This window comes from Ambystoma mexicanum, chromosome 11, assembly GCF_040938575.1.
Source record: "Ambystoma mexicanum isolate Mex_15411 chromosome 11, UKY_AmexF1_1, whole genome shotgun sequence".
Classification (NCBI taxonomy): domain Eukaryota; kingdom Metazoa; phylum Chordata; class Amphibia; order Caudata; family Ambystomatidae; genus Ambystoma; species Ambystoma mexicanum.
The window spans coordinates 1,054,957,725-1,054,982,133 of record NC_090934.1 but is presented as its reverse complement, the minus strand read 5'-3'; the positions used below and the strand labels follow the sequence as shown (position 1 = coordinate 1,054,982,133).

Below are 24,409 nucleotides of genomic sequence, written 5' to 3'. Positions count from 1 at the left end.
CCGATGACTTCAACTGACATCACGTGTATATGGTCCTACTTTAAGAATACCCTGCAGAGAAGTTCGGCCAAAAAAATGGCCATGCGCTCTGAAGGTCTAATTCAGTAATGTTAGGCAGAGACCTTGACCTCTAGGTAGTGCATGTTCCCCTATTGGGGAAGCTTCATGCCGACAAAACGGCCAAATAAATAAATCCTGGGTAGACACAGCAAAGTTATGCTATGTTACTATTTTTTGTACTGCCCCAAATCTCCACCGTAGTGTATTAAGAGTGCCTAGGCTTGCCCGAAGGTCGCGTGTCCACGCACCAGGAGTATCCAGATCTTAGTCTGCAGAAGAAAAGAGCAGGGTAAAGACGCAGGAATGGGAAAGGGTAAGTATTGAGAGGAGCAGAAACCACACTGTTTTGTCTTATGTGACGCTTATTCTAAATTATACGGCTAACATCTTTTCCCAACCTCGCTTGCACGCTCTCAACAAGGAACCATATTCAAATATTAACACGCTTATGCAAATTGTTTATATTTCAAAGACCAAATGGTAGTCGTGGCTTCATGGGTTACAAAAACAATTCCTACAATGCTTTAAATCGTCACAGTCCTGTCATGCTCAGATATTCTTAATTCGTGGGAATGTTTGTGCTCTAATCAAATACTGCACATGCCTAACATTTTTCAGGATACACTCTTTTTGTCGAGTGCTGAAATTAACAAATGCAATTCCTATCATTTTCTTATTCAATCAATAGTGTCAGAACTAAGTATACTTTCTAGATAACTAAACTCATCACAGAATGTCTCATATTTCTACCTCAATCTTTACTGATCGAGGTGTCTGTGGTTAAAGTATTAGCATGTGGTTCATAGCCTCTTTGCCTCCTCGCCTTTGGTTTGCCTTCCTACCTGCTTCACCTGTTAGTACGCTTAGCTTGCAAATTACTGTGCTTTCTCTCCACACAGCGGTACTCACCTGTAATGCATTTGCTCTCGCTGCTCCTTTTGCTCACTCTACACAACTCTCCCTACACTTTCTCCAATCATCAAACAACTTTCTCCTTTCCCATACTTATCATACAACTCACATCTCGAAACATGGGAGCTCTCCTCCCCTAGACCTCTTTGCTATCACTGAAACCTGGATTTCTCCATCTGACACTGCCACCCTGGAAGCCGCACACAACTCTGAATTATTCTTCATTCACCCTCCTCGTCTTACTTGCTGAGGTGTAGGTGTCGAACACCTACTTGCTTCCCACCTCATCACGTCACAAATCTCCAATGCCACGTTCTCTTCTACCTCATCTCTCTACTTTTGTGCCACATCATCTCCATCTATCGGCGTCCTGGTCCCATTCGACTGTTCTTTGATGAACTTGGGCAACTCCTTGATTCTCTTGTCACTAAACATCACCTCATTCTCTTAGTTGACTTTAACCTTGCCTCTCCAACCACGCCTCAGCAATCTTAACTTCAGTCTTTTCTTAGTGACCACACTCTCTACTCTATCCAGAACATACCAACCCTCATGGGGGGTAATCTTTAGGATCTCTCATTCATCTCATTCTCTCTCCCAGCCGCTAATTCTACTGTCACACCATCCCTACCTGATCACTCCATTGTTTCCACGACCATCTCCTTTCCACCCTGTGACCTCTCTTCACCCCTTGTTTTACCCATTACTAAAAAGAAATGTAATCCTACTGCCATTCCTCCCTTTCTCTCTGACCTACAGGCCTCACTCTCCTCCCTCAGGGATCTATGTGATCACTGCGCCGCCCGTAATTTCACCAATGAAAATGTCAACTGTAATTATGGCATGGCTCAGTGATCAGATAGATCACTTCTGCCCACCTGCCAAGGCCCGCAATCCCTAAAACCACAACCCCCATGCCCTACAACTTACCTTTACTTCAGCCCACTCCTGTGTGTGCTGCTGGCATTCGTGTACCCATGCAGCGTCAACTTCTCCCACTTACGTGGGGCGGTGCTGACACCGCACCGTTCTTTGAAAAGAAATCTTATCCCCGCTTACCGCAATGGTAGGCCAGGAACACCCGCACAACCCCTGATCCCCGTTACTGAGCCCAAGGAGAGCGGGGACACCTCTTCAACCCCTGCTCTGCTTGGGCGCAGTAATGGCAGTCAGGATTTTTGTACTGCGCTCTGGTGCAATTGTAGTAATGTCGCTACAATTGTGGCAACATTATGGTTCAATTCCCTCTTTCACAGCTGTTGCCTCTTCCACTATCACTGCCTTCTCCAGCTTTCAATCCATCCTATATGTCTCATTCTTCTCTCGCTTCCCATTGCTTACTTTCATCCCTAAGTTTCATGGTCCTCAACCAGGGGCCACACCATTTTCATATGGTGTCTCTACACAGACATGTGTCGGCTGCTGGGTAAATGGAGGTGTACTCACTCGCATGAGGACATGCAACTCTACCTCTCTGCCCTGAACACTATCAAGTCCTTTCTTGATATAGAGAAAGGGGAATTCTGCCTTACCCTCATTGACTCTCACTCCATCCATCCTCCCTGGCTAAGGGTCACTCTAAACTCACTCCTCCTAAATCTATGGCTAACAACTCCACTCTCACAGGTAATGACTAGCTGAATACGTAGCTGCAAAGAATTCCAGAATTAGAAACACTCTCCTGACCTTGCTCACACTCCTTTCTCATATATTCTACACTCTGCCCACTCTACCATCAACCTCTGCCTCCCTCTCCCACTTTAGTCACACTAACACTGAAGAAGTACTAGCTCTATCGATGAAGGATAACCACTCTTGTGCCCCATCAGACACTCTTGATCCTCAGCTAGTCAAACCACCTCATTAGTGGCCTCTCATCTTGCTAAATTCTTCAACCTGTCCTTCGACTCTGCTTGCTTTCCCTCTATTTTCCAAATGGCCACGGTCATCCCTCTTCTAAAAATCAAGGGGCTGATCCGAACCTGCTGTCAAAGTTTTGCCCTGTGCCTCTCCTTCTGTGCTACTCTAATGTGCTGGAAAGGGTTATGTTCAACCGTCTTACCAATTTCTTAGACATCCACAACATCTGAGACCCCCTGCAAGCAGGTTTCTGCCCCTGTCACTCCACAGAAACTGTTCTCAAGAATCTATTCAACTTTATTGCCTCTGCTAAGCATTCCAACCTGCCCTCTATCCTGACTCTCCTTGACCTGTCCGCTATCTTGGACACTGTTGATCACACTGATCTCCTTAATGTTCTCTCTCTTCTTGGGATTCACCAATCAGCACTTGCCTGGATTGAATCCTACCTAGCACCTTGCCAAATATGTATCCTTGAACAACAGCACCTCTAAATTCACACCTCGACTGTTGGTGTTCCACAAATCTTTGTCTTGGGCTCTCTCCTCTTTACCCTCTACACCTATGCTCTTGGGGCATTAATCTTCACCCATTGGGAACTCATACCAACTCTTTGTAGACGTCACCCACATCTTCCTCTCTTTTCATGAACTCTCCTCTAATCTCTCTATAAACATTTTAAACGGTCTGTCTGCCATTAAATCTTGGAAGGCTTTGCCCTCTCAGATGTTGAAATCTTCCACCACAGGGGACGCTTCTTCCCTGCCAAATACTCTCTCTCATCTCCTCCCCTGCCTGCCCAGTTCCCACCTGACACTCTCCCCTACTCCTCGTCAGCTAGAAACGTCAGCAACATCTATGACTCTTCTCACACTTTCTCTACTTCCAACTCCAAAACTGCACTGGCGGATTGACCCAACTTCCTGAATATTTGGAAAATCAGGCACCTGCTTCCTTTCAACACTGCCACGCTTTTCTTCTCTAACTGGACTTCTGTGCCAGCATCCTCTTTGGTCTCCCCACCTATGCTTTCTGTCCGCTCAATAAGATCATTAACTTTGCGACCAGGACTCTCTTTGAACTCCCTCACTTGACACCTACTTCCCCATACCGTCACCAGGCTGGAGGACTGATGATGCAAAATTGGGCCCGATTTAAATGTCTTCTCCTGGTTCACACATCTTTCCACAGTAAGGCACTGTGGATCCAACTTTCTCTAGCCAACTGCATAAGCCTTCTCGTAATCTCTGCTCTGCCTCCTTGACTACGCTTGTGGCACTTTGCCCTCCCTGTGCTTCCTCTGGCTTCCGCTCTTTCTCACTTCTTTCTCCACTTGCATGGAATTCTCTTCCCCTGGCTATCCGAGAAACAGTCCACACTGATTTGTTCAAAGCCAAATTAAACCCTACCTCCTTGCCTGCAAATTATTCTCTTGAACTACCTCTCATCTGCATTTGTCCTGATATTTTTTCCTTTCCTCTAACCTGCCTCTGTCTCTCACTTTCTCTGCCTTTACTCTAACACATCCTCCAGCATTGTCACAACCCTAACATAGTTGACCGTACCACCTGCCCGCACTTAAAAATGTCTAATGTTGGTTGTCCTTAATTTATATAAGTCCACTGTTCCATTTACTCTCCACCACAACTTGGTCAGAATATCACTCAAACTCACCTCGTTGTAAGTAGCTGAAGGCTTCCTGTCAAATTCAATATCTTATCTATGGTAAGTTCCTTTGCAATCAAAAGAACATTGTTCTTCCCCGTATTTAATGAAATAATTTTGTCAGTACACACATCAGTATGAAAACGATTCAATGGAAAATAATTTGATAGCAACCAAAAGGATTTAAATATGGATTACATTTAACTCTCAGCGATGATGGATTGGGATGAGGAAGAACATAGAAAAACAGCGTCAAGAAAGAGTGCTCTTCCTCATGCTCTTCCTCTTCCCAGTGCCTAAATCTCTTCTTCACATCAGTCCCTCCCACTCCCACCGTCCTCCATGCTCTACTTTGTCGCAATTCCTCATGCTCTTCATCATCTCAGTCTCTCATGCTCTTTGTCACCCGTACCCATAATGCTCTTCTTTTTCCCAGTCCCTTATACTCTCCAAGTTACTAATGAACTTCCTCATACCAGTCCACCAAGCTCTTCCTCATTCCAATTCCTCATGCTTTACCTTGTCCCAGTGCCACATGTTCTTCCTCATCTGAGTCCTTTATGCTTTTCATCCCCTGTCCATGATGTTCCTTTTAGTCTCAGTACTATCATGCTTTTCCAATTACTAATACACTTCCCCTTTCCAGTCCATCATGCTCTTCCTCATTCCAATTCCTCATGCTCTTCCTCATCCCACTCACTCTTGCTCGTTTCAGTCCCTTATACTCTTCCTTATCTAAGTTCCTCTTGCTCCCCCTTTTCCAAGTCCCTCACTCTCTTCCTCATCTAAGCCCCTCATGCTCTTCCTCATATCAATACCACATGTTCTTCCTCATTATAGCTGCTCATGATGTTCATCATCCCTGTCCCTCAAGCTCAGACTCATCTCAGTACCTTATGCCCTTGCTTGCCTCGGTGCCTCATGCTCTTCCACACCGCAGTCCCTCATGCCCTTCCTTGTCCTAGTCTTTCATGCTCTTCCTTATCCCAGCCCCTCATCCTCTCTTTCATCCCCGTCCCTCATGCTTTTCATCTTCCCAGTACTTCATGCTCTTCCTCGTCCCAGTCCCATCTACTCTTTCACCTCCCATTCTCTCAACCTTTCATCATACCTGTTCTTCTTCCTCTTCCTCATCACAAATCCCCATCCTCTCACTCGTCCCAGTCTCTCTTCGTCACAACAGTCCCTCTTTGCCAGAGGCTTGAAGGCAGACCAGTGCCCCAAACGGATGGGATAATAGTTCACAAGAGGGAGGAGTGGAAGAAATCCTGCAAACAAGAAAGGACAGGCAATAACTATAGATGGACAGCAAAGGCAGTGAACAGAAAGGGGCAGGGCACAGAAACAAGAAAACATATCTGGTTCCGACTCTGGGTGCACACAGATGGGATGGGGAATAGTTTCCCACAAGTTCATGGCAATTCTAGCCTTCTGAGCAGATTGATATTAGAGGGAACCACTCTAAATGCTTCCTGTCTGGACCCTAAGCCACACACAAGAAAACAATAGTCACAAGGCTGATTCCTGTATGGGTCCAGCAGGAACAGAACAGTGGCTACCTCCTGAAACCGAAACAAGAATTCTGTCAACGTCTGTGTCATGATGGACAATACAAAAATGTGAGAAAGTTAAGGGCAAAGATTGCCAGCAGCCGTACTCTGGACAAAGGAATTACACAAGCAGCAATGAGGATAATGACAGCAGCACAAGCCCTCACAGAAATATCTAGGGAAGAAAAGGAAGTCGAAGTAAGCAAGGTTCAAGAGAGAGAATAAGAAGTACGAGCATAAGCAAGAGGACTCAATTTAAGCTCAAGGGAGCTGTGGACTGGAAGTGCAGAGAGAAAACTGTGGGCCAGAATCAAGGAACAGTAAACTGCACTATAGTCTAAGAGAAAGAATCCCTGCACTAGAATAACAAGCACTGTGCTGCAGATTGGTAACCAGGAACTGAAACTCTGTAGGCAGAGCGCACAGGGTTGGAGGTAGTGGGCAGAGGGCTGCACGCAGCTAGTACAGGGTAGAAACAGGAGCGGAGTCCGGAAACAGCAGAGGGAACAGGGCTGGCACAGGAGCAAGATTTGAAAACATCAGCAACATGACACAGCGTAACACCAAGGTTCACAGCAGGGGAGGCAGGGAGGTAAGTGAAAGCAAGAGCACTGTGCTCCTCCTGCCAGCTGTTTAAATACTGACAGGCTTGTTAGTAGGACCTGGCCTGCCACAGCTGAAGGTTATCTGTCCTGCATCTCTGTATCTCAGAAAATGAAAGCAGCCCTGATCTATAGGACGTCTGGGCATTGTAGTTCTCGGACCGCTGCAAAAGAATAGCCAGTATTGAGAACTTCCTGAAGTGGCTTTATGGGATATGTAGTTTGTGAAATGAAATAGAGAAATTACAAAGCCTTGCACAGGAAATGTAAAGTGAGTCATTTGGATGGTATTGTCCTGGGAATATGATGGTGATGAATTTGGAGTCCCAGTCCACAATGGGTTCCCCTCTGTATTCTATTGCCATGGTCATGACACCGTTCCTCATCCCAGTCCCTGTTCCACTTCCTGGTCCCTCTTCTTTGTCCCAGTCCCTTGTCCCCTTCCTAGTCGGGTGGCAAAGTTAGGCATGCAGCATGGTATTCGGCAACGGGAAGAAAAACCTCATGGTGTGCAAATTTACAATATGGCATATGCCACCAGTTATGATACTAAAAGAAAAAACTTTATTTCCCCAAGTTTAAGCAAAACAACATCCTTAGTCAAGATACAGGTTAAATTAGTTAAATGCAACACAATCCTTGAAATTCAGTGAAAAGATTTGTTGAAATGTTAATGTACTGTTTCAAGAGAATAAAGCCCCCAAATCTGGCAAGTGTTAAAAGCTGTACCACATTAACATAGAGCGCCGCCATCATGCCCATAAGCAACACTTTTTTCAGGGGTCTCTGCATTCGAGGCTTTCACAGACCTCTCAATACCAGTTGGAGAGGGGACCCAACACTATGCTTTCTTATCTGACAATAGAGAGCATGGGTCTACCTGTTGGGGGGAGTCACTCAAAAGAGAAGGTCTATCTGGGGCACAGTCCTCACATAAGCCTCTAAAAGGAATTTGACACCTAGAGATGGCAAAGACAAAAAGACTGGACTGGTGATTAGCTGGTAAATAATTATTAGCCCGCTAGGTTTCGGCCTCCATTCTCCTCCTCCTGGTCACTGTTCTTCTCTCTCCTGCCACCACCTGCTGTTCCTCTCTTCGGCCTCCATTCTCCTCCTCCTAGTCACTGTTCTCCTCTCTCCAGCCACCACCTCTCTCCCGCTGTTATTCTCTACCACCTTCGCTCTCCACCACCAAATCACCTCTTTCCTCTCTCCTGCCACCTCCTCCAACATTTTGCCAATCTCTGTTCCTCTAGCTTTCTCTAGCTTCTCCTGTTCTGTCTGTAAAAACCCACACATTCAGTGTCGTTTCCCTGGCTTAAATAGGCTTCTGGTCCTTCCCACAGGGATAGGCGCCGCATAAGGGTTTTCTCCTGAGGTTTATAGTTACTCCTGGCGTGTGATTTGGGAATTATGGGCAGGTTACTTGTTACACCTGTTAAGTGTGGGAGGGGGTGGGGGTGGGGGCGTGGGGCAAGAAGCCTGCAGGACACTCAAAGCAAGCCTGTAAGAGGTTCATCTACCAGCTTGGAAATGATACGCTGCTTATGCATGTGAATGGGCTGATAGCCCTAGTGCTAAGCACGTGCCACTGTTGCTGGCTGCCCTCATCCCTACTGGCTTTTAGGTCTGTGGATATGGTGAGAGTTTACAACAGAGGGGGATCATTGTAGCCTGAGTCTATTTTTCTTCAATACCGTTTGAGAACTGTTGGGCCAAGAATGTCTTCATGCAAACCTCTTATCAGGGATGGTCAGGTTATCAGTCATTTTAGTTATTCTTTTCGGCTTCAGTCACTGAATCTATTAAAGGGGCATAGCCTCAAGCGGACAGATATGACAAGCGCCAGTTAGCATCACACAGGGTGTCGTGGATGGCCAGGGTATTGTCCCCCACAGGCCCAGCACCACAGCACTGGGGTGGAGCCAGGCCCCGGTGGCTGTCCCATCCTTTCCGGGTCAGACAGGGGACTTCATAACAGATGGAAGACTTTGGATATGTGAGGGTTTGGATAACATCACTGGGCATGGATATGTGACCTGCCCCCGCTCCCCACAAACCCCATTGCCACCCCCCTCCCACGCGCAATCAAAATCCCTAAACAAATGCACCTGCTGTTTAAGGGAATGTTCAGTGCAGTGCACTCAAAAAGTGCACATTTCAAATTCTTCCTACACTCTTATTTTAAAACGAAACCATTCCAGAACGGTTTCTTTTTAAAATAAAAGTATAGGAACAGTAAAACATTTTTAAAAAGTAGAGGAGCGCCACTCCCAACTGCTCCCGCTCACTTCGACCACTGATATCTAGGGACTAAACTATGCATCTACGACATTAACTGGCATTGCATGGCATTTCTGTACCATCTGAGGGTGCACTTGGCATGGGATGGCAGACACTCTACATGTAACCCTGCACATTATATAGGATGTCTAGCTTATGCACATATCCCATTAAATATCACTGGATGTCATTGATGAGGCATTTCAGGCTATACTTGGCTTATAATAGCAGCACCTGGACATGAGGGTGCACATTACATATGATGACTATACTATGTTCATGAGTCATTTTATGGGTTCCATGTGATAATGTCCCCGCCAAAAAGTCGCCTAAAAATGGCTGTTTCTTTGCAGGGACATTATGACATTGAACGTGCGGGGGCCACCCCCGAAACCCTCAAACCCTATTTTTTTCAAGCGCACTGGGGGCCCTGCTCCTCTTGACCCCATATATATGCTTACCATATATAATGTTGCCACTACATTTTCCCAGCGACCACATTTATGGGGATATTACCGGATACCTTTTTATGGCATTACTGGGGCGTTTGGAGTTTCACTTGGCATATAACGTGAGTACCTGTACATGGAAGGCTGCAGCTTACATGTGGGGGCTATGCCATGCACCGGAGGCACTGGATGGGCATTTGAGGATTCGCTTGGCATTTCATGCCGACAGCAGGACCCGTGCTTCTTCACTGGGCTTGGATGGCATTACTGCAGCATTCGAGGTTGTATCTGCCATTAGCTGCCAATAGCTGCCAAATTATGTCAAGTGTGTCTGCCCATTGCATATGGTTCCGATATCATGTTCATGATGTGTTGGGCCACATGGGAGTCTCTGTTGCTATATGATGGCAGCAACAAGGCATGAGGCTGCACATTACACATGGTCACTATTAACGGGCATATTTACATGCGATAACATAGGTTATTTATAATGCGCTTAATACCCAGAGGTTTCTAAGTGCGAACCCGGGGATCGAACTTGTGTTGCTCCGTGTCGTCTTGCTTCCAAGGCGAGCACGTTGTCCCAGAGCTATCCTCCCGAGATATGGGCCTTTCACTGTCGTTCTGAAGCACGTGAGGCAGCACCAGGCATGCGATGGATTCCTGGGGATTTGTCCACTTGTATCTTGCATAAGTGAGGCTATGGCACATATAGATGTGGCAGCGCATTGGAATGTGCAGCAGTATTTATTGTATGTCGACTATACCTGCCATGTGATGCTGTAAATGCCATAAGATAACTAGCGGCTTTAATGTCATTTGGGGGCGGTGCCCATGGACTGTGGTGTTCTATGTTTACCTGTGCCATATCATGAAACCATCAATGGTCCATCAAGGGAGCACACTATGAAAATGTGGTTGGTAACTAAAATAGTCTTCAGGATATTTGTTATTGGGCCAGGAGCATAGCTCGGGGGTAACGTGCTTGTCTTGGAAGCAAGACAATGGCCCTCATTACAACACTGGCGGTAACCCATGGCGCTATTAGCACCATGGTTGCTGCCGGTATTGTAACGAGTCCGCCAATGTTCAATGGGGAATTACCACCCCATTCCAAGGTTGGCAGGGCGGTAATTCCCCATTGAACATTGGTCCTTCCCCATTCCCATTTTTGCCCAATAGGGCTCAATGGGACTGGGGAAGGCGGTAATTGCGGTACCGTAATTACCCCGAAAGTCCCTTTGCGGGTCCCTACTTTAACGACCAGCCGTTAAGGTCGGGTCCCGCAAAGGGACCTCGTAATTAGGCGCTAAGGGGTTAACGGCGCCGCAGCCTTTTACGGCGCCGTTAACCCCTTAGCTCCAGGGTCGTAATGACCCCCAATGCATAGTAACACAGGTTCGAATCCCGTTCTTGTGCTTGGAAACCACTCTGGTATCAAAATGCCTTATAAACGAACAATTATAATTATAATTCTATTAATCGTAAGCTTGTTTAAGTTTTTCTTACATCTGCAAAGCCGTTTCCTGTTACAAGGGGAAACGGCCAAATCGAGATACTTCCTGTGATGTCATCAGGGTGAAAGGTCCCGTGATGTCACATCCCTTAATGTCCTAAATGTGTGGGACATCACTTCCACCCCCCCCCATTTTGTTGAATTGACGTTCCTGCTTAATGCCCCGCCCTGCAGTGGAAGCGTCTATACAGGCTGCAGCTGCAGGCTGTCATTCACCCTGTCTTCAGTGAAGCACAGTGGGCTTCGGGCCCCACCATGGACAGTTTGAACTATAGTGGGATACTGTTTTCAAAGTGTCTCCAGGGCATGAGTGAGTGAGAATCCGTTTTTACAGGTTCTTCACTAAATTGCAACTGCCCTTGGAGGAGCTGAATTGTACCATAGTGAAATGTGCCAGGGATGGAATGGGAACCAAAAGAGGCCTTGTAAATAATGTTCAAAGTGGCCCCATATTTCCAGCAAACCCAGCCCCTTTTTCTATGAGAAAATGTGTACATAAAATAGTTACCACACAAAAGAGGCCCAGGATGCAGAGGCCTACTGGGAAATCTCCAGAGTTCCCTATAGGCCAGTCCACTCCACTCCTGAGTCCAGCACCTCTTTACATGGCCTTGTTCTCATAACTGCACGCTTCTGTTGGCCTCTGTGGCTTGAGGCCCCTCAATGTTATCATATGTGGAAAGTGAAGGGCTGCAATGAGCAGTGCTTTGGATGTGTTATGCTGGGGTGCTGAGAAAGGTGTACACAATGCTTGCCAAGGCCCACTTCCTTGTCTCCATCTGAAGCCATTCAGGGTGCCTTGTTAGTAGCTCATATGGACGAAAGCAGTAAATACTGTAAGGTGGGCGTTGTGCACTGCGGCATAACCGTATGATTTTTGGCAAGTACTACCGGTTCTGAGCTCTTAGGTTGAATATGCATATCGAACTTTCAAACTATTGGCTGTCCAGTCTCACTTCTTTGTTTTAGCATCAATACGGCTTTCGTGCCCTGCCAGGAGAGCGGACATGGCGTTCAACGTCCTGCTAGCCCGAGCTAAGGCAGCTCGGAGCGAAGCGAGGGCCTCAACTTGGGCTGTGGGCCATTAAAGGCCATGTCCGCCCTCCTGGAAGGGCATGAAAGCTATCTGCACCCTAGGGTTTGTCCGGGGTGCGAATGGCTTATCAAAAAATGTCATCGGGAGATTCACGCTGCATGCGCAGTCGATCCTCTAATAAAAAAAAAAAAAAGGTGGTCACACGGAAAGAGCCCTGGGACCCACAGATAAGTGAAGTGGGTGGGGAGGGGAATCAGGGGATTTGGGGACAAGGGGGGGGGGGGCAGCAGGGAGAGCCTCCGTGCACTGAAAAAAAGAAGAAAAAAAAGCCCCACCCAGGGAAGGGCCTCCGGTGGCTGGGACAGCGGGCGGGATTGTGTATTCTCTCCCGCTGTTTCAGCCATCTGATTGGCTGGAGGCACCCTTCCACTAGTGCAAAGGTCTTTGTTCTTAACCTGGGTCTCTTGAGAGTAATCTAAATCCTCTTAACATTTAGGGGCGTTTTTGAAAGCACAGCTACCTTATTACATGCTGTACTGCACATAGAATAATGTAACCAACTGTGAGCTTTGATGCCCCCTGGTGCATTGAATGTTTATGACACGCTCACAATTCTACCTATGTATTTAGTCCTGTTCCTGGTTGGGTCCTTCTAAAAAATCTTTAGCTCTCCGGTTGAGCGCCTGAAGATACATACCCGAGGGACCTTTTTGTTAATCAACTGCTGTGTGATGAAAAAAAAAGTGCATTATGTTAAATGCTCTGTTATGGTGGTATGCATTGCATAAAAGCGAATTAAGCTGTTTAAGTTGTGAAGAGAGTTGTTGAGTCCTACTTTTAACAGCTTCTTTTGTTTCATAATGTTTAGTACATTGATGTGCTTCCTACGTTTGTGCTGCATTACCTAGCGTTGTTATTTTTGTTGTGGTAATAATTACTGTTACTGATAACTATGGTCACCACTGTTGGTGTGGCTAAAGAATACAGCCATGATGGATTGGGGGCCACCTATATAAGCCCTATCATGTTCCCAATCCATCATGGCCACCGTAAAATGTATCGGCAATGCCAATAGGTCTGGCTTTGCAAAAACAGAGGGCACAAGTGTGTTTATAAAGCCCCCACATGACAAAGGAGGTGTCACCTTCTACATTTGTCTCGGGAGGATAGGTCAGCGGCAATGTGCTCTCCTTGGAAGCAAGATGACACAGAGCAACACAGGCCCAATCCCCGGGTCCGCGATTAGAAACCTCTGGGTATTAAGCGTGCTATAAATAACATATCATATCATTACATTTAGAAAACTCTAACCTTTGGCTTTGCCAATGCTTCAGGCCTATGAAGCCATTTCACTGATGAACTTGCATCAATATGCGATCAAGAGTAATCGAGGATGCAGATATACACGCACATGCCTTCATAGTAACATGGAGATGATAGTTCAAGAAGTGAGTTGACATTGGTCCAATAGCACAACGAGTAGAGCGCTTCCTTTAACATTTTACAGAGCCTGCTGACGCAATTTCAAATCTCGGCAGGGCCAAACTCAGTCTTTCATCCTTCCGAGGTCGATAAATGAGCACCACACAGCCTGGGTAATAATAAGCAGCGCTCAGATACCTGAGGGTTCGTAGCGCTATATAAATGCTAAATTATTATATTATTTAGATAGGTATTAACCCAGAACGCAAAGCTCAACTCTCAGGAAACAGTGTTGATTGATTGCCCTTACCTTTCCTTTCCTTTCCTTTCCCCTTGCAGCATATTCTGCATCCTGGTCGACGAGATTGCGCAAAACACACGAAGAATGCACCTGGCGACGGTGGTGGTGGTGGTGACCCTGCAGCTGTCGCTCAGCTGTAACGGCCTGCCATTCTACAACGGATTCTATTATGACCACATCCAGAATGGCAATGGAAACTGGACTGGGAACGGAAACGGAAACGGCGAAGGTGAGTGTAGCCCAAATCATTTGTTTTGGTGTGCAATTAAGGATTTACTGCGATGCAAAGATCCAGCCACTGCACGATACACATTCTTTCACTTTTGTCGGCATTTACCGGTTGCATGCTGTGCCGAGCTGTTATTGAGTCGGCAGTGGAGCACGAGCCGTTCTAATAAATGGCTGGGGTATAAATCTTTGTATTATTGCGCCAAAGTGTTTTCCGATGATATCGCGGCGTGGCTCCGATTAGCATCCAGGTCCAACAGCTGCGGAGCATGTCACAACATTTCCTGTTTCAATTTGCTTGCGCTCTGGCCCCCCTGCTCCCTCTATGTGGGTTTCACAGACAGACTTTCCAGCCTACATCATGTGTATTGGATGATCACGCCATGTTTCCCTTCTCGTAATATTTGCTCAAAAATGAGTTGGTGCTTAAGAGTTGACCATTTGCGGCGACGCACGCCGAAGCCCCAAGGCATTTTCAACTTCATGAAATAATGTGCACAGCTGTTGTCTTACCGCTGGGCATTTCGGCATTTATTTACTTGAAAAACAGTTATTTGGCAAACTGCTGGAAAAATGAACGAGACACAGGCTTGGCACCAACAGATGTTACTTTTCTTTCTTGCTCACTATTATATGTTTATATTTGTGAACTACATTTAGAAATATGTGTTTATAGAGTCTGTTAGGTGAAAGGTTACAGAGTTTTATTAACGGGCACCAGGAGATTCGAGAGAGTGGCATCGGAGGAGCGGGTGGAGGGTGGCTTGAGGGGAGCTGTAGCTACTCTTTGGCAGGTCTTTGGGAGCATTTTTGAACAAATCTCTTGTCCAGAGGTTTGCAGACCTCTTCAAATCTCTGCTGAGTTTTGAGCTGATTGGCTGATTTTTCGAACAGATCACAGTACCTAAATTTCCCGTGGACATCAGCGTAAAATCTGTATCCAATCAGGACTCTCAAGTCTTAAGTAGGATCTTCTTCCAAAAAGTTTGACATTTTTCTTGTCAGGAGGGAAGGGAAGAAGGAACGTGGCAGAGGTTAGCGTGGAGATTGTGAAAAGCTAATGGCAAACGGGCATTGCGAGAACTCTATGGTTAGTGCTGCAAAGGTATTGCCCAAATTGATTGAGGAGAATTGACCATTTGCCCAAATTCACCGAAATTTGAAAGGCTCTAATTGACCTTTTACCCAATTGACCATATATATATATATATATATATATATATATATATATATATATATATATATTACACAGCCACGGTAGTGGCTGTGTAGTTATGGTTAAGTTGCTGTTTCCATAGGAAGAGCCCTTTTTGGGTGGCTTATAACTTTGCTCCACCTGGACGAATCCTCACCAAACTTTGCAAAAAAAAGTATATGGGTCACTCTGAATTAGTTGCAAAGTTTGGTGAGGTCTAGTCCAGGGGGGACAAAGTTATAGGGGGGGTCCCAAAACTTCTTTTTTCCTATAGACTGAATGGGGAAAAAACTTTGCTCACGCCTACAGCCCAAACCGCTGGATGGATTTTCACCAAATTTGGACCAGGAGCAGCGGCTTGTTCCCGAAAGCATGCTTTTGCAAATTTGGTGAAAATCCATCCAGTAGTTTTTTTTTTAAAATGACCAAAAAGGGGGTCACAAAAAATTAGTGATATCTATGTTCGGTCTGCGGACACATTTCCCTGTTCACTCCACAGGTAGTGTCGTGATTGGCCAACCGGCTTGCGTCATGTCCGCGGACATGCAACGTGTTAGCTGATTGGACGGTGAAGAGCGTGAAGCACGTCAGATTTTCCGGAACGCCCGCCATCTTGGATTCGCGGACCTCCGCGGACATCGCTGTGAAACTTGGTGGAAAAAATAGTATTTAGTAGAGTGTGTTGGTGTGTAAAAGTGTTTGGGGAGGGCGGGGGAGTAAGAGATGGGTTAAATGTTGTATTTATTTAGGTGGTAGATCCCCCTGTTGTGTTCGCTTTGTCCGTGGACAAAGCGGATGTTCTGAAATGTTCTAAATAAACGAAATGGGGGTGTTCTGAGGACACTACACCTGTACGTATTGTTCACAAGCAAGCTGAAAGTGTTCTAAGAACACTTGCGGTGTCCTGAAATGTTCGAAAATAAACAAAATGGGTGTGTTCTGAGGACAGTAAGCCTGTCCGTTTTGTTCGCAGGCAAGTTGAATCTGTTGTAAGAACACATCATGTGTCCTGGGATGTTCGTCAATAAACAAAATGGGGGTGTCCTGAGGACGGTATGCCTGTCCGTTCTGTTCGCAAGCAAGTTCAAATTGTTCTAAGAACACATGTTCGCAAGCAAGTTCAAATTGTTCTAAGAACACATGAAGTGTCCTGGGATGTTTGTAAATAAATGAAATGGGGGTGTTCTGAGGACACTACGCCTGTATGTATTGTTCGCAAGCAAGTTGAAACTGTTCAAAGAACACTCAAGGTGTTCTGAAATGTTCAAAAATAAACAAAATGGGTGTGTTCTGAGGACGGTATGCCTGTCTGTTTTGGTCGCAGGCAAGATGAAACTGTTCTAATAACACATGCAGTGTCCTGAAATGTTCGTAAGTGTCCTGGGATGTTTGTAAATAAACGAAATGGGGGTGTTCTGAGGACACTACGCCTGTACGTATTGTTTGCAAGCAAGACGAAAGTGTTCTTAGAACACATTATGTGTCCTGGGATGTTCGTAAATAAAAATGAGGGTGTCCTGAAGACGCTATGCCTATCTGTTCGCAGGCAAGTTGAAACTGTTCTAAGAACACTCATGTCCGCGGACATTAAAAGTGCCAATATGGCTTAGTTAAAATGTTTGACTCTATGGGTGTGATATGCTGTGGTGGTTGTGGCCAGGGCATAGAGTCTTGGCTGCATGGCCATACGTTTAATTTATGAATTCAATATTGAATATTTACTGTAAAGAAAAAAATAAAAAGCTTTCAAATAATCACACCCATGGTGGCTTATAACTTTGGGATCCAAGAACACATTTATAAGCAACAAAGTTGTAAGCCACTATGGGTGTGATATGCTGTGGTGCTTGTGGGCAGGGCCTATAGTCTTGGGTGCATGGACAAGATAAAATTTATAGGCAGCAAAGTTATAAGTCACTATGGGTGTGATTTGCTGTGATGGTTGTACTTAATATAATATACTTACTGTTTAGTTTAGTAACTGGAGTACATGTATTTCTTGTTTATTTTTGTGATAAAAGAAGAGATCATGTTGGTATTGGTATTTTGTAACAACTTATAACATTGAATAATCAACTTTTTTTTTTACTTTCATATTTAGTAGATTACAAACCAGTGTGCTGTGCAATTTGCTCAGTTTCTGTGTTTGTTGCTAAAATCATTGAGTCTGTGGGAGAAAAAAAATCCATGCTGGATAAAAGAAACCCTTTTTTTGTTACGCTACAGTCTATTTGTTTGTTTGTTTTCAGTGTTGACTTGTTTCTGGCTAATGCTCTATATATTGGCTTGTTGCAGATTTTTGGAGCAATTAGATACCTGTTGACATATTCTAACAGTCTATTTTTTGTTATAATGAAGTGGTAATGATTTATCTGTTTGGTTATTGAACATCTTGGGGTAGTTAGATACCAGTTGGCGTATTCTAACTGTTTATTGTTTGATATAATTTAGTGGTATTCATTTATCTGTTTAGTTGTTGTAGAATCTTGGGGCTGTTATATAGCTGTTGGCATATTGTAACAGTTTATAGTTTTTTAATAGAAGTTTAATTAATGTTTAATTACAGTTTAGTTAATAAATTTTGGTTTTAAGAACATTAAATGAGCGTTTGTAAGATTTGCAGGTAATCTCTGCTTTAGAGTAATGGTACTTTCATTCCATTCGAACCATCCACATTTTTTTTTATATATGCAGTATAGTGACCTGCATTGGTTGTGGCTCCTGTGTGGTAGATTATACCTATTGTTGTGAAGGTTTTTTTACCAAGTGATACTTGACCATGTTTGAATCCAGTCAGCTTGCAGTTGTTTTTGGTACCATCTGCATTGTAACGTAGAAGCATTAGTATTACGTATTTACTATGTGTTTGTATTAGTAAGGTGGAGCGATTAACGGAATTGCAGGCAGTACATAATCTACCATGGTTTGCATTTTGTACAAGTTGCTGAAATGGAACGGATTCACAATTAGGTATTGATACATACACAAAGCGCTCATTGGGGATTTGTTCTTGTGTCACATTGTTGCACATTCTGCATGTATATTTCAACATGTATGAAATCTTGAAGATTTCATTTATAGGTATGTTTTTGTTTTCCAGTACTTGTAGTAAGTACATTAGAAATTCTTGTGGATCTTCCTGTGAGTTTATAGTGAATTTCACCATTCCAGCACAGTAGTCCAATTGTTGTCTTATTCCATAAACACTATACGTGTTGTCAGTTTTGTTTGTTGCGTTTCCATGAAGTACTCACATTTGCAAACACAATTGGTCTGTACTGTGTAAGTAAATGTTGTCAACTATTGGTGGTAATTGAAATAGAATATTCATTGCTACATTTGCGTAGCAACTTACACCAATTACATTTGAAAGTTTAAATGGACCAGGTAGTTCTGTATCTGAGTGCTTTTTTTGGAGTTTGTCTTCCTTTTTTGAAGAAGTACCTAGTTTACTTTCCCTAATAGGTTCTTTTTTGATTGTGGTACATGATGAAGTATTAGTTTCTTTTAATCTCTTTGGAGGATTTGCAGTGACGTCCTGTTGCATTTCTGTTTGATTTAGTTTTCTTTTAGAACATTTTACTTTTTGTGGAATAGGATATGTTTTTAGATGAGGGGTGTATAGTGAACGAAGTCTATTGTATTGTGAAATGCAAGGAATATCAGCGTTTACTTTACTTGCATCAAAGTTGATTAGAAATAGACTGACAAGTGTACGTAAGCGTGATAGAGCTACGTAGCTCATGCCTTCTTTAAAGACTGTGTTACCAATGTCTATCAATGCTTTGTCTAGGGTAAGACCTTGTGATTTATGAATGGTGACTGCGTATGCAAGAGTTAGAGAAAATTGTTCTCTTCGTACATACATGTCTTTGAAGAGAAGGAATCGAGCTGTTGAGCGTCCTATCCTTTTCACTTCTGAAAGTTTGTCAAAGACAATATTGACAAACTGAATGTTGTTGTCACGTGGGTATGTTTGAAAGCCAACAACTGTACCCAGTGCTCCATTAACTAGTCCTTGATCCACGTCAAGGTTACGTTTAAGCATTACTCTGCAATTTAAGGATAATTTTAATATTTTTTCCAATCCAGCTGTGTTGGAGATTGAATTTTCTAAACTATTTAGTCTTGTTGTGGCTTGTTCACACATGGGTAGTGTCATACCATGTATGTCTAGTTGGTCTGTGGTGCTAATTTCAATTATTGGTTGCATTTCTTTTTTTTTAACATTGTTCCATTGAATTTGAAACGGCTTGCAAGAGTTGGCATTAAGGCCATACAATTGACATTTTTGTGGGCTAATTGTTCGATAACATTCATAGCACATGCATTATCACCATAAAGTGCATGCATGTGCCGGGTTTTCAATATTGCTTGTGCTTCTTGAGATAATATACCAACTCTAATACTTTTTAAGATGTTGTCATAAGTGAAATCTGCAGATTGCCGCGTGTTTTCTGTTAATTCTCTGTATTGGAAATGTTGCCAAAGGTTGACATTTCCAATGCTGCCAACAGTTTTACGCAAAGTTTGTGTCCTAAGGTTTTAAAAATAGGCTCACCTTTCACTGGTGTCAATTGAAGAAGATCTCCGAAAACAATAATGTGTTTTCCCCAAAAGAGCTCTTTTGTAGTTTGTTTTGAGTACTTCTTGTAATCTGAGGTGAATCAAGGCCAACATTAGGTTGGAGACCATGCTCACTTCATCTATTAGTAGCATTTTCATTTGTTTTAATACTCTGCGTAGTTACATTGCAGCTTCTGTAGAAAGTTTGTAATAGTCTAATTTGTTTGGTGTTCTACTGGCAGGAGTAGTAATCGGTGTAAAGTGACACCGCCTATGTTGTAGGCAGCTAAACCTGTGGGGGCAGTGACAACAGCTGACAGTTTGTTGTTTGTCAATTGTTGAAGGAATTTACTGATGATTTTGATTAAGAATGTTTTTCCAGAACCAGCTTCACCACTGATGTACAGTAGTATAGGTTTGTAATTTTGGCAGTTGCATTCTTTGGTTTCATGTTGTACACAATGTGCAATTTCTTTTGTTACTTCATCAAAAATGCTACATTGCTCATTGTTTAGTTTTGATTGTAGTATAGTTAAGTCTTCTTTATCTTCATACTGACACATGGTGTTTTCTACTTCTGTCATTGCAAATTCTGCCTCATTTGTTATTAGTGGCTCTCCCAGTGGTTCTTGGCTTCCTGTTACAGAAGGTTGACTACTGTCAGGAGTGCCCTAATCTAATTGGGCCTGCAGTTCTTCTTTGTGTTGCTGTTCATTGTGCAACATTGTTTTGTACTGTGTAAAGTTTACATCAGTTATAGTGCTTTCATTTGCTTTGAAAGCGTCTTCATAGGAGTCCTAGTTATCTAGTATTTCTTCTTCTTTTCTCCATGGTTTTAAGAGTTGTAGCAGGGACATGTAATATAGTTCTTTATGTTGAGGAGTCTTTAATGACAATTTGATATGATTAATTAAATTTGGTTTGGTGAGTTTTACTAAGCTGCCTTCACAATTCGTCACTCTGTATTGACCTTTTTTCATCGGGTTTTATATTATTTTTGTATGTGAAGTTTTGGGCTATGTGGTATAGACACATGGTTTCCAAAGTGGTACTTCTGTTTGGGTAGTATGTGTCCAGTAATTTGTTTTTTAAAATGTCTTGGCTGTTGGGATCATGTTTGGCTATTGTTTCTATATCTTCGTATGATTTTAGAACTCTTTTTCTAGATTTAGCAGGACCAAGACTTAGCCATACTATATTTTTAGATTTTCCATACAAAGCAGTACCAGTTAAACAATCTGCTGCTTCATAGAAGCCACATTCTCTATGGGAGAGCATTTTTATGCCCAAGCTGTATAATTTCTGAGACAGTGTTTTGTCTGATGACAGGTCATTCCAGAGGTCTTGGAGCTCTGTTTTTTCTGCTTTGGTTAAGTATGCTGTAATATATCGTGCAACTGCAGTGGAATTGTCTGCAATGTACTGCACATCTATGTTTACATTCCATAAGTGGGCAGTGATTGCATTGTAATCATTGATATATTTTTCTTCTTCTGTTCTTTTTATGTAATATGTATTTTTAGGTGATTTACCTTTAAGACTATGTCTAACTGAAGACATGAAGTTGTTCACTTGACCTGTTTTTGTAATCGGTCTAGGGAAACCAAAGCGGCATTTGGTGTAGTATTTCCCTTTCTTTTTGTATTTGCGACGACAATATTTGCCACATTTGTGTCTTTGAAATTGTAAAATGTGTGCATGAAAATCACTATTTTTGGCTTATTATGGAATTTCACAAGTGACATATTTTTCAATAAACTGTAAAACTTTGGCATCACTGTCTTGACCAAATTTAGGAGCATCTTTAATCCATAAAAGCATGTGGATATGATGTGCTCCTCTGGCTTGGTATTCATTTCTCCAAAAGAAGTGTTGCACTTCTCCGAGGGGAGGAGCAGTTTTATGAAAAATAAGGTGTAGTTTAGCAATGAAGCGATGGTGAAAATATCTTGAAACATTAACAGGATCTAGAGAACAAAGTTCTCCAGGTGTTAGTATATCTATGTTTGTTTTGTTTTTGTTTGATATGTGTAGGAAATCATGTAAATCTTCCCATGCATATTCTGCACAACTTAATGTAACAAACCAAGTGGGTGGGCCAAGGTTTCTTATCATACAACGTACATCTCCATGACGTCGAAACCAGTACTCTTTAGTACCACGCATTTTTGCTAATAGATTTGTAATATTTGATTGTAAAACCTCATCTTTTTGTTGCACTTTTTGCAATAATTGTGTAGCTGACATATTTTGAAAGTGGGATCCTGATTTTAATGTGTGTGCAACTCCGTAACATAAAGTTGCTAGTTCACTTTCAAAGAGTAGGTGGAATTTGTATTCCACATTTTGTCTAAATCTGGGATCTTCAGAATACATCTGTAATGAGCGGTATTCTGATGCTGTTATTTCAATAGGTCTATCATCGTACCTTCCTCCTTCGCCAGTAGGAAAAAGTAGAGGAATTTCCCATATGCTGATTGGTAATCCTTTTGTTTGACGCATTTGGTAAGTTTCTATTGCATCTTCTACGGTGTCATTAGAGTGCAATGGGTGAATTGTATAATGGTCTAAAGTATTGGATATTGTGGCAGGATCTAGGAGCTCAATTGACCAGCTTCTTGTGCCTCTTGAATTATTTCAAGTTTTCTTCAATATTAATTTCTTTGTAGTATTCATTATTGTCTTTTAGATATTGCAAGGCTTGTCTAACTTTATGTAAATCTATCAGTTGTTGCCAATTTCTTTTGTCGTTTGTAGGTACACCATTTACTAAGATTATTAAAGATTGCTGCATTGGATGTTGCACTCCTAGAGTGTGCACATTTTCTTTTAGATCTAATGGTAAATACACTACTTTTCCCTGAATACCTTTCACTAATTCAGAGGGAGGTAATTTTGCTGTTTTTGGTTGAAGGCGTATTATTGCTTGAAATGGGTGCACTGTTTGAATTATGATGCTCTCATATAAATTCAGTTGTTGTAGGGTTTTGGTAGTGGAAATAATTCCAAATTATTTGTGATAGCACGTGAAGGAGTTTGGTTGTTGTCAAGTTTTTTAGTGCAGTAACTGCAAAGTATTAAGGGGTCAGTTATTTCGTATTTGTTTTCTGCTGTAAGGTAGAGAGCTAATTCAAACCATTTAGAATCTTCATTGTCTTCTATTTTGTATGTTAGGTCTACATTTTTTGTGTTACTTTTATAAAAAGTTCTACGGCAACATACACACACATGGTTTGGTATTTCAGCAGATGTACTTTTAAATTTCAGTATTTCTTTTTTGTATGTGTGTAGTAAAAGGTTGCCAGGCATAGAATTGTTACTAATTTGCTTTAAAGCTATTTCATTCTGTAAGTGGCTTTAACTTCCAAAATATTTTATCTGGATATAGTCGATTTCTTCAAGTAGGTCTTTTGCTGTACCATGTAGAAGAATGTTATTTAAATTGGCTAGTGCTAAAGCAGGACTTTTAGCATAGTACAGTTTATAGACTAGATTTCTTATAGTTGAATGATGTGTTGATATCATTTTGATATAATGGAAGGTGGTTTTGCAAGTAGGTCCTGAAATGCTGGTCAATGAATGTCCTTGAAGTCCTGTGTACTTGCGCACTGGACAGGTATCCATATTTTGCAATAGTTTAATTTTGATTTTGTCTTTGCCTTTCACATATTGATTGAGGAATTGGCGTAAAGACTTGAAAGATTCTTTGGGAATGTTACACATTGACGTGCATGGGCATTTGTACACTAGATGTTCTGATTCAGTTGAATGGAGGGGTAATTCTGGGGATATTTTTGTAAGCAGTATTTCTTGTTCCATTATGGTATTATTAACTTTTTCCTAACCCCGTCCACTGCTATGTATGGCAATTGTATTTCTTTGCTTTTGTTTGTATGCTTCTTCATTAAAGTATGTTTCTGTGCTCGTAGTGTGACTCCATTCACCTCCACAGATACTTAAGAAGTTATTTCATTTATTGAGAAGTCTTTATTGTAATTTAGTCATTAGTTTTGTTAGTGGTTTCATTTTGTTTAACACTAAAATAAATAACTTTCTTTTGAGAAGGATTGCACTGTCTATCAACGCTTCTAAGATTCATTTCCTACGATACGTTTTAAGGGTTGAGCTTGATTTCTCTCCTGTTTTTATCAGATTTTGAAGGACTCTGTGACAGAACATTTTTGCTAAAAGACTTTTTTTGTTATGCTTAGTTTGCACTATATCAAAATGTATAGGAGCAGTTTTATCCGTAGTGGTAGCTGATTTTTTGTTAATTGTTTTGTGGTTTGTTTTACATTTTGATAGAGGAGGCAACGTTTCTGGAGTTGAAGCTTGTTTTGTTTTGCTAAATGACTGTATTAGCTGTTTTGTTTTAACTTCTTTTTGTGCAAATTCTGCTAGAGATGGATGCTTGTTTTGGACACTTCTATTTTCATTTGCTCTGCTTTTCCGTTGCTTTCTACGGACTTGATTTTTGGTAGGCATTCTTTAGGGTCTGTTGAAAAAAATAAAGAAGGTATGGGTTGGGGTGTTCTTAATGTATGTGTGCTGTGTGCATGAGTGCCTGAGTAAGATGATAAAGATGCATGTAATGGTGTGTGATTGTGCATTGGGCAACTACAACTAGTTGGGATGGGTATTCTTGAATTTATGTGCTACTAAACTGGGGTTCAGATGATAGTAGAAAGTAAGCTGGTGGTGTGGAGAAGTAGAAATAGTAAAGCTAATGGTATACAATTAAAACAGTTGTTTGTTCGATAATAT

General features: G+C 42.5%; 1 protein-coding gene across 1 annotated transcript in view; it reads left to right on the top strand.

Moving 5' to 3' along the window:
- Positions 1-24,409, top strand: part of HAPLN3 (hyaluronan and proteoglycan link protein 3) — an 87,779-nt gene that overhangs the window by 14,247 nt on the left and 49,123 nt on the right. Inside the window, exon 2 of the mRNA XM_069624297.1 lies at positions 13,695-13,885. Within this exon, the coding sequence (XP_069480398.1) occupies positions 13,741-13,885 (145 nt within the window). The 5' untranslated portion in view covers positions 13,695-13,740. The remainder of the gene's footprint in view (positions 1-13,694; positions 13,886-24,409) is intronic.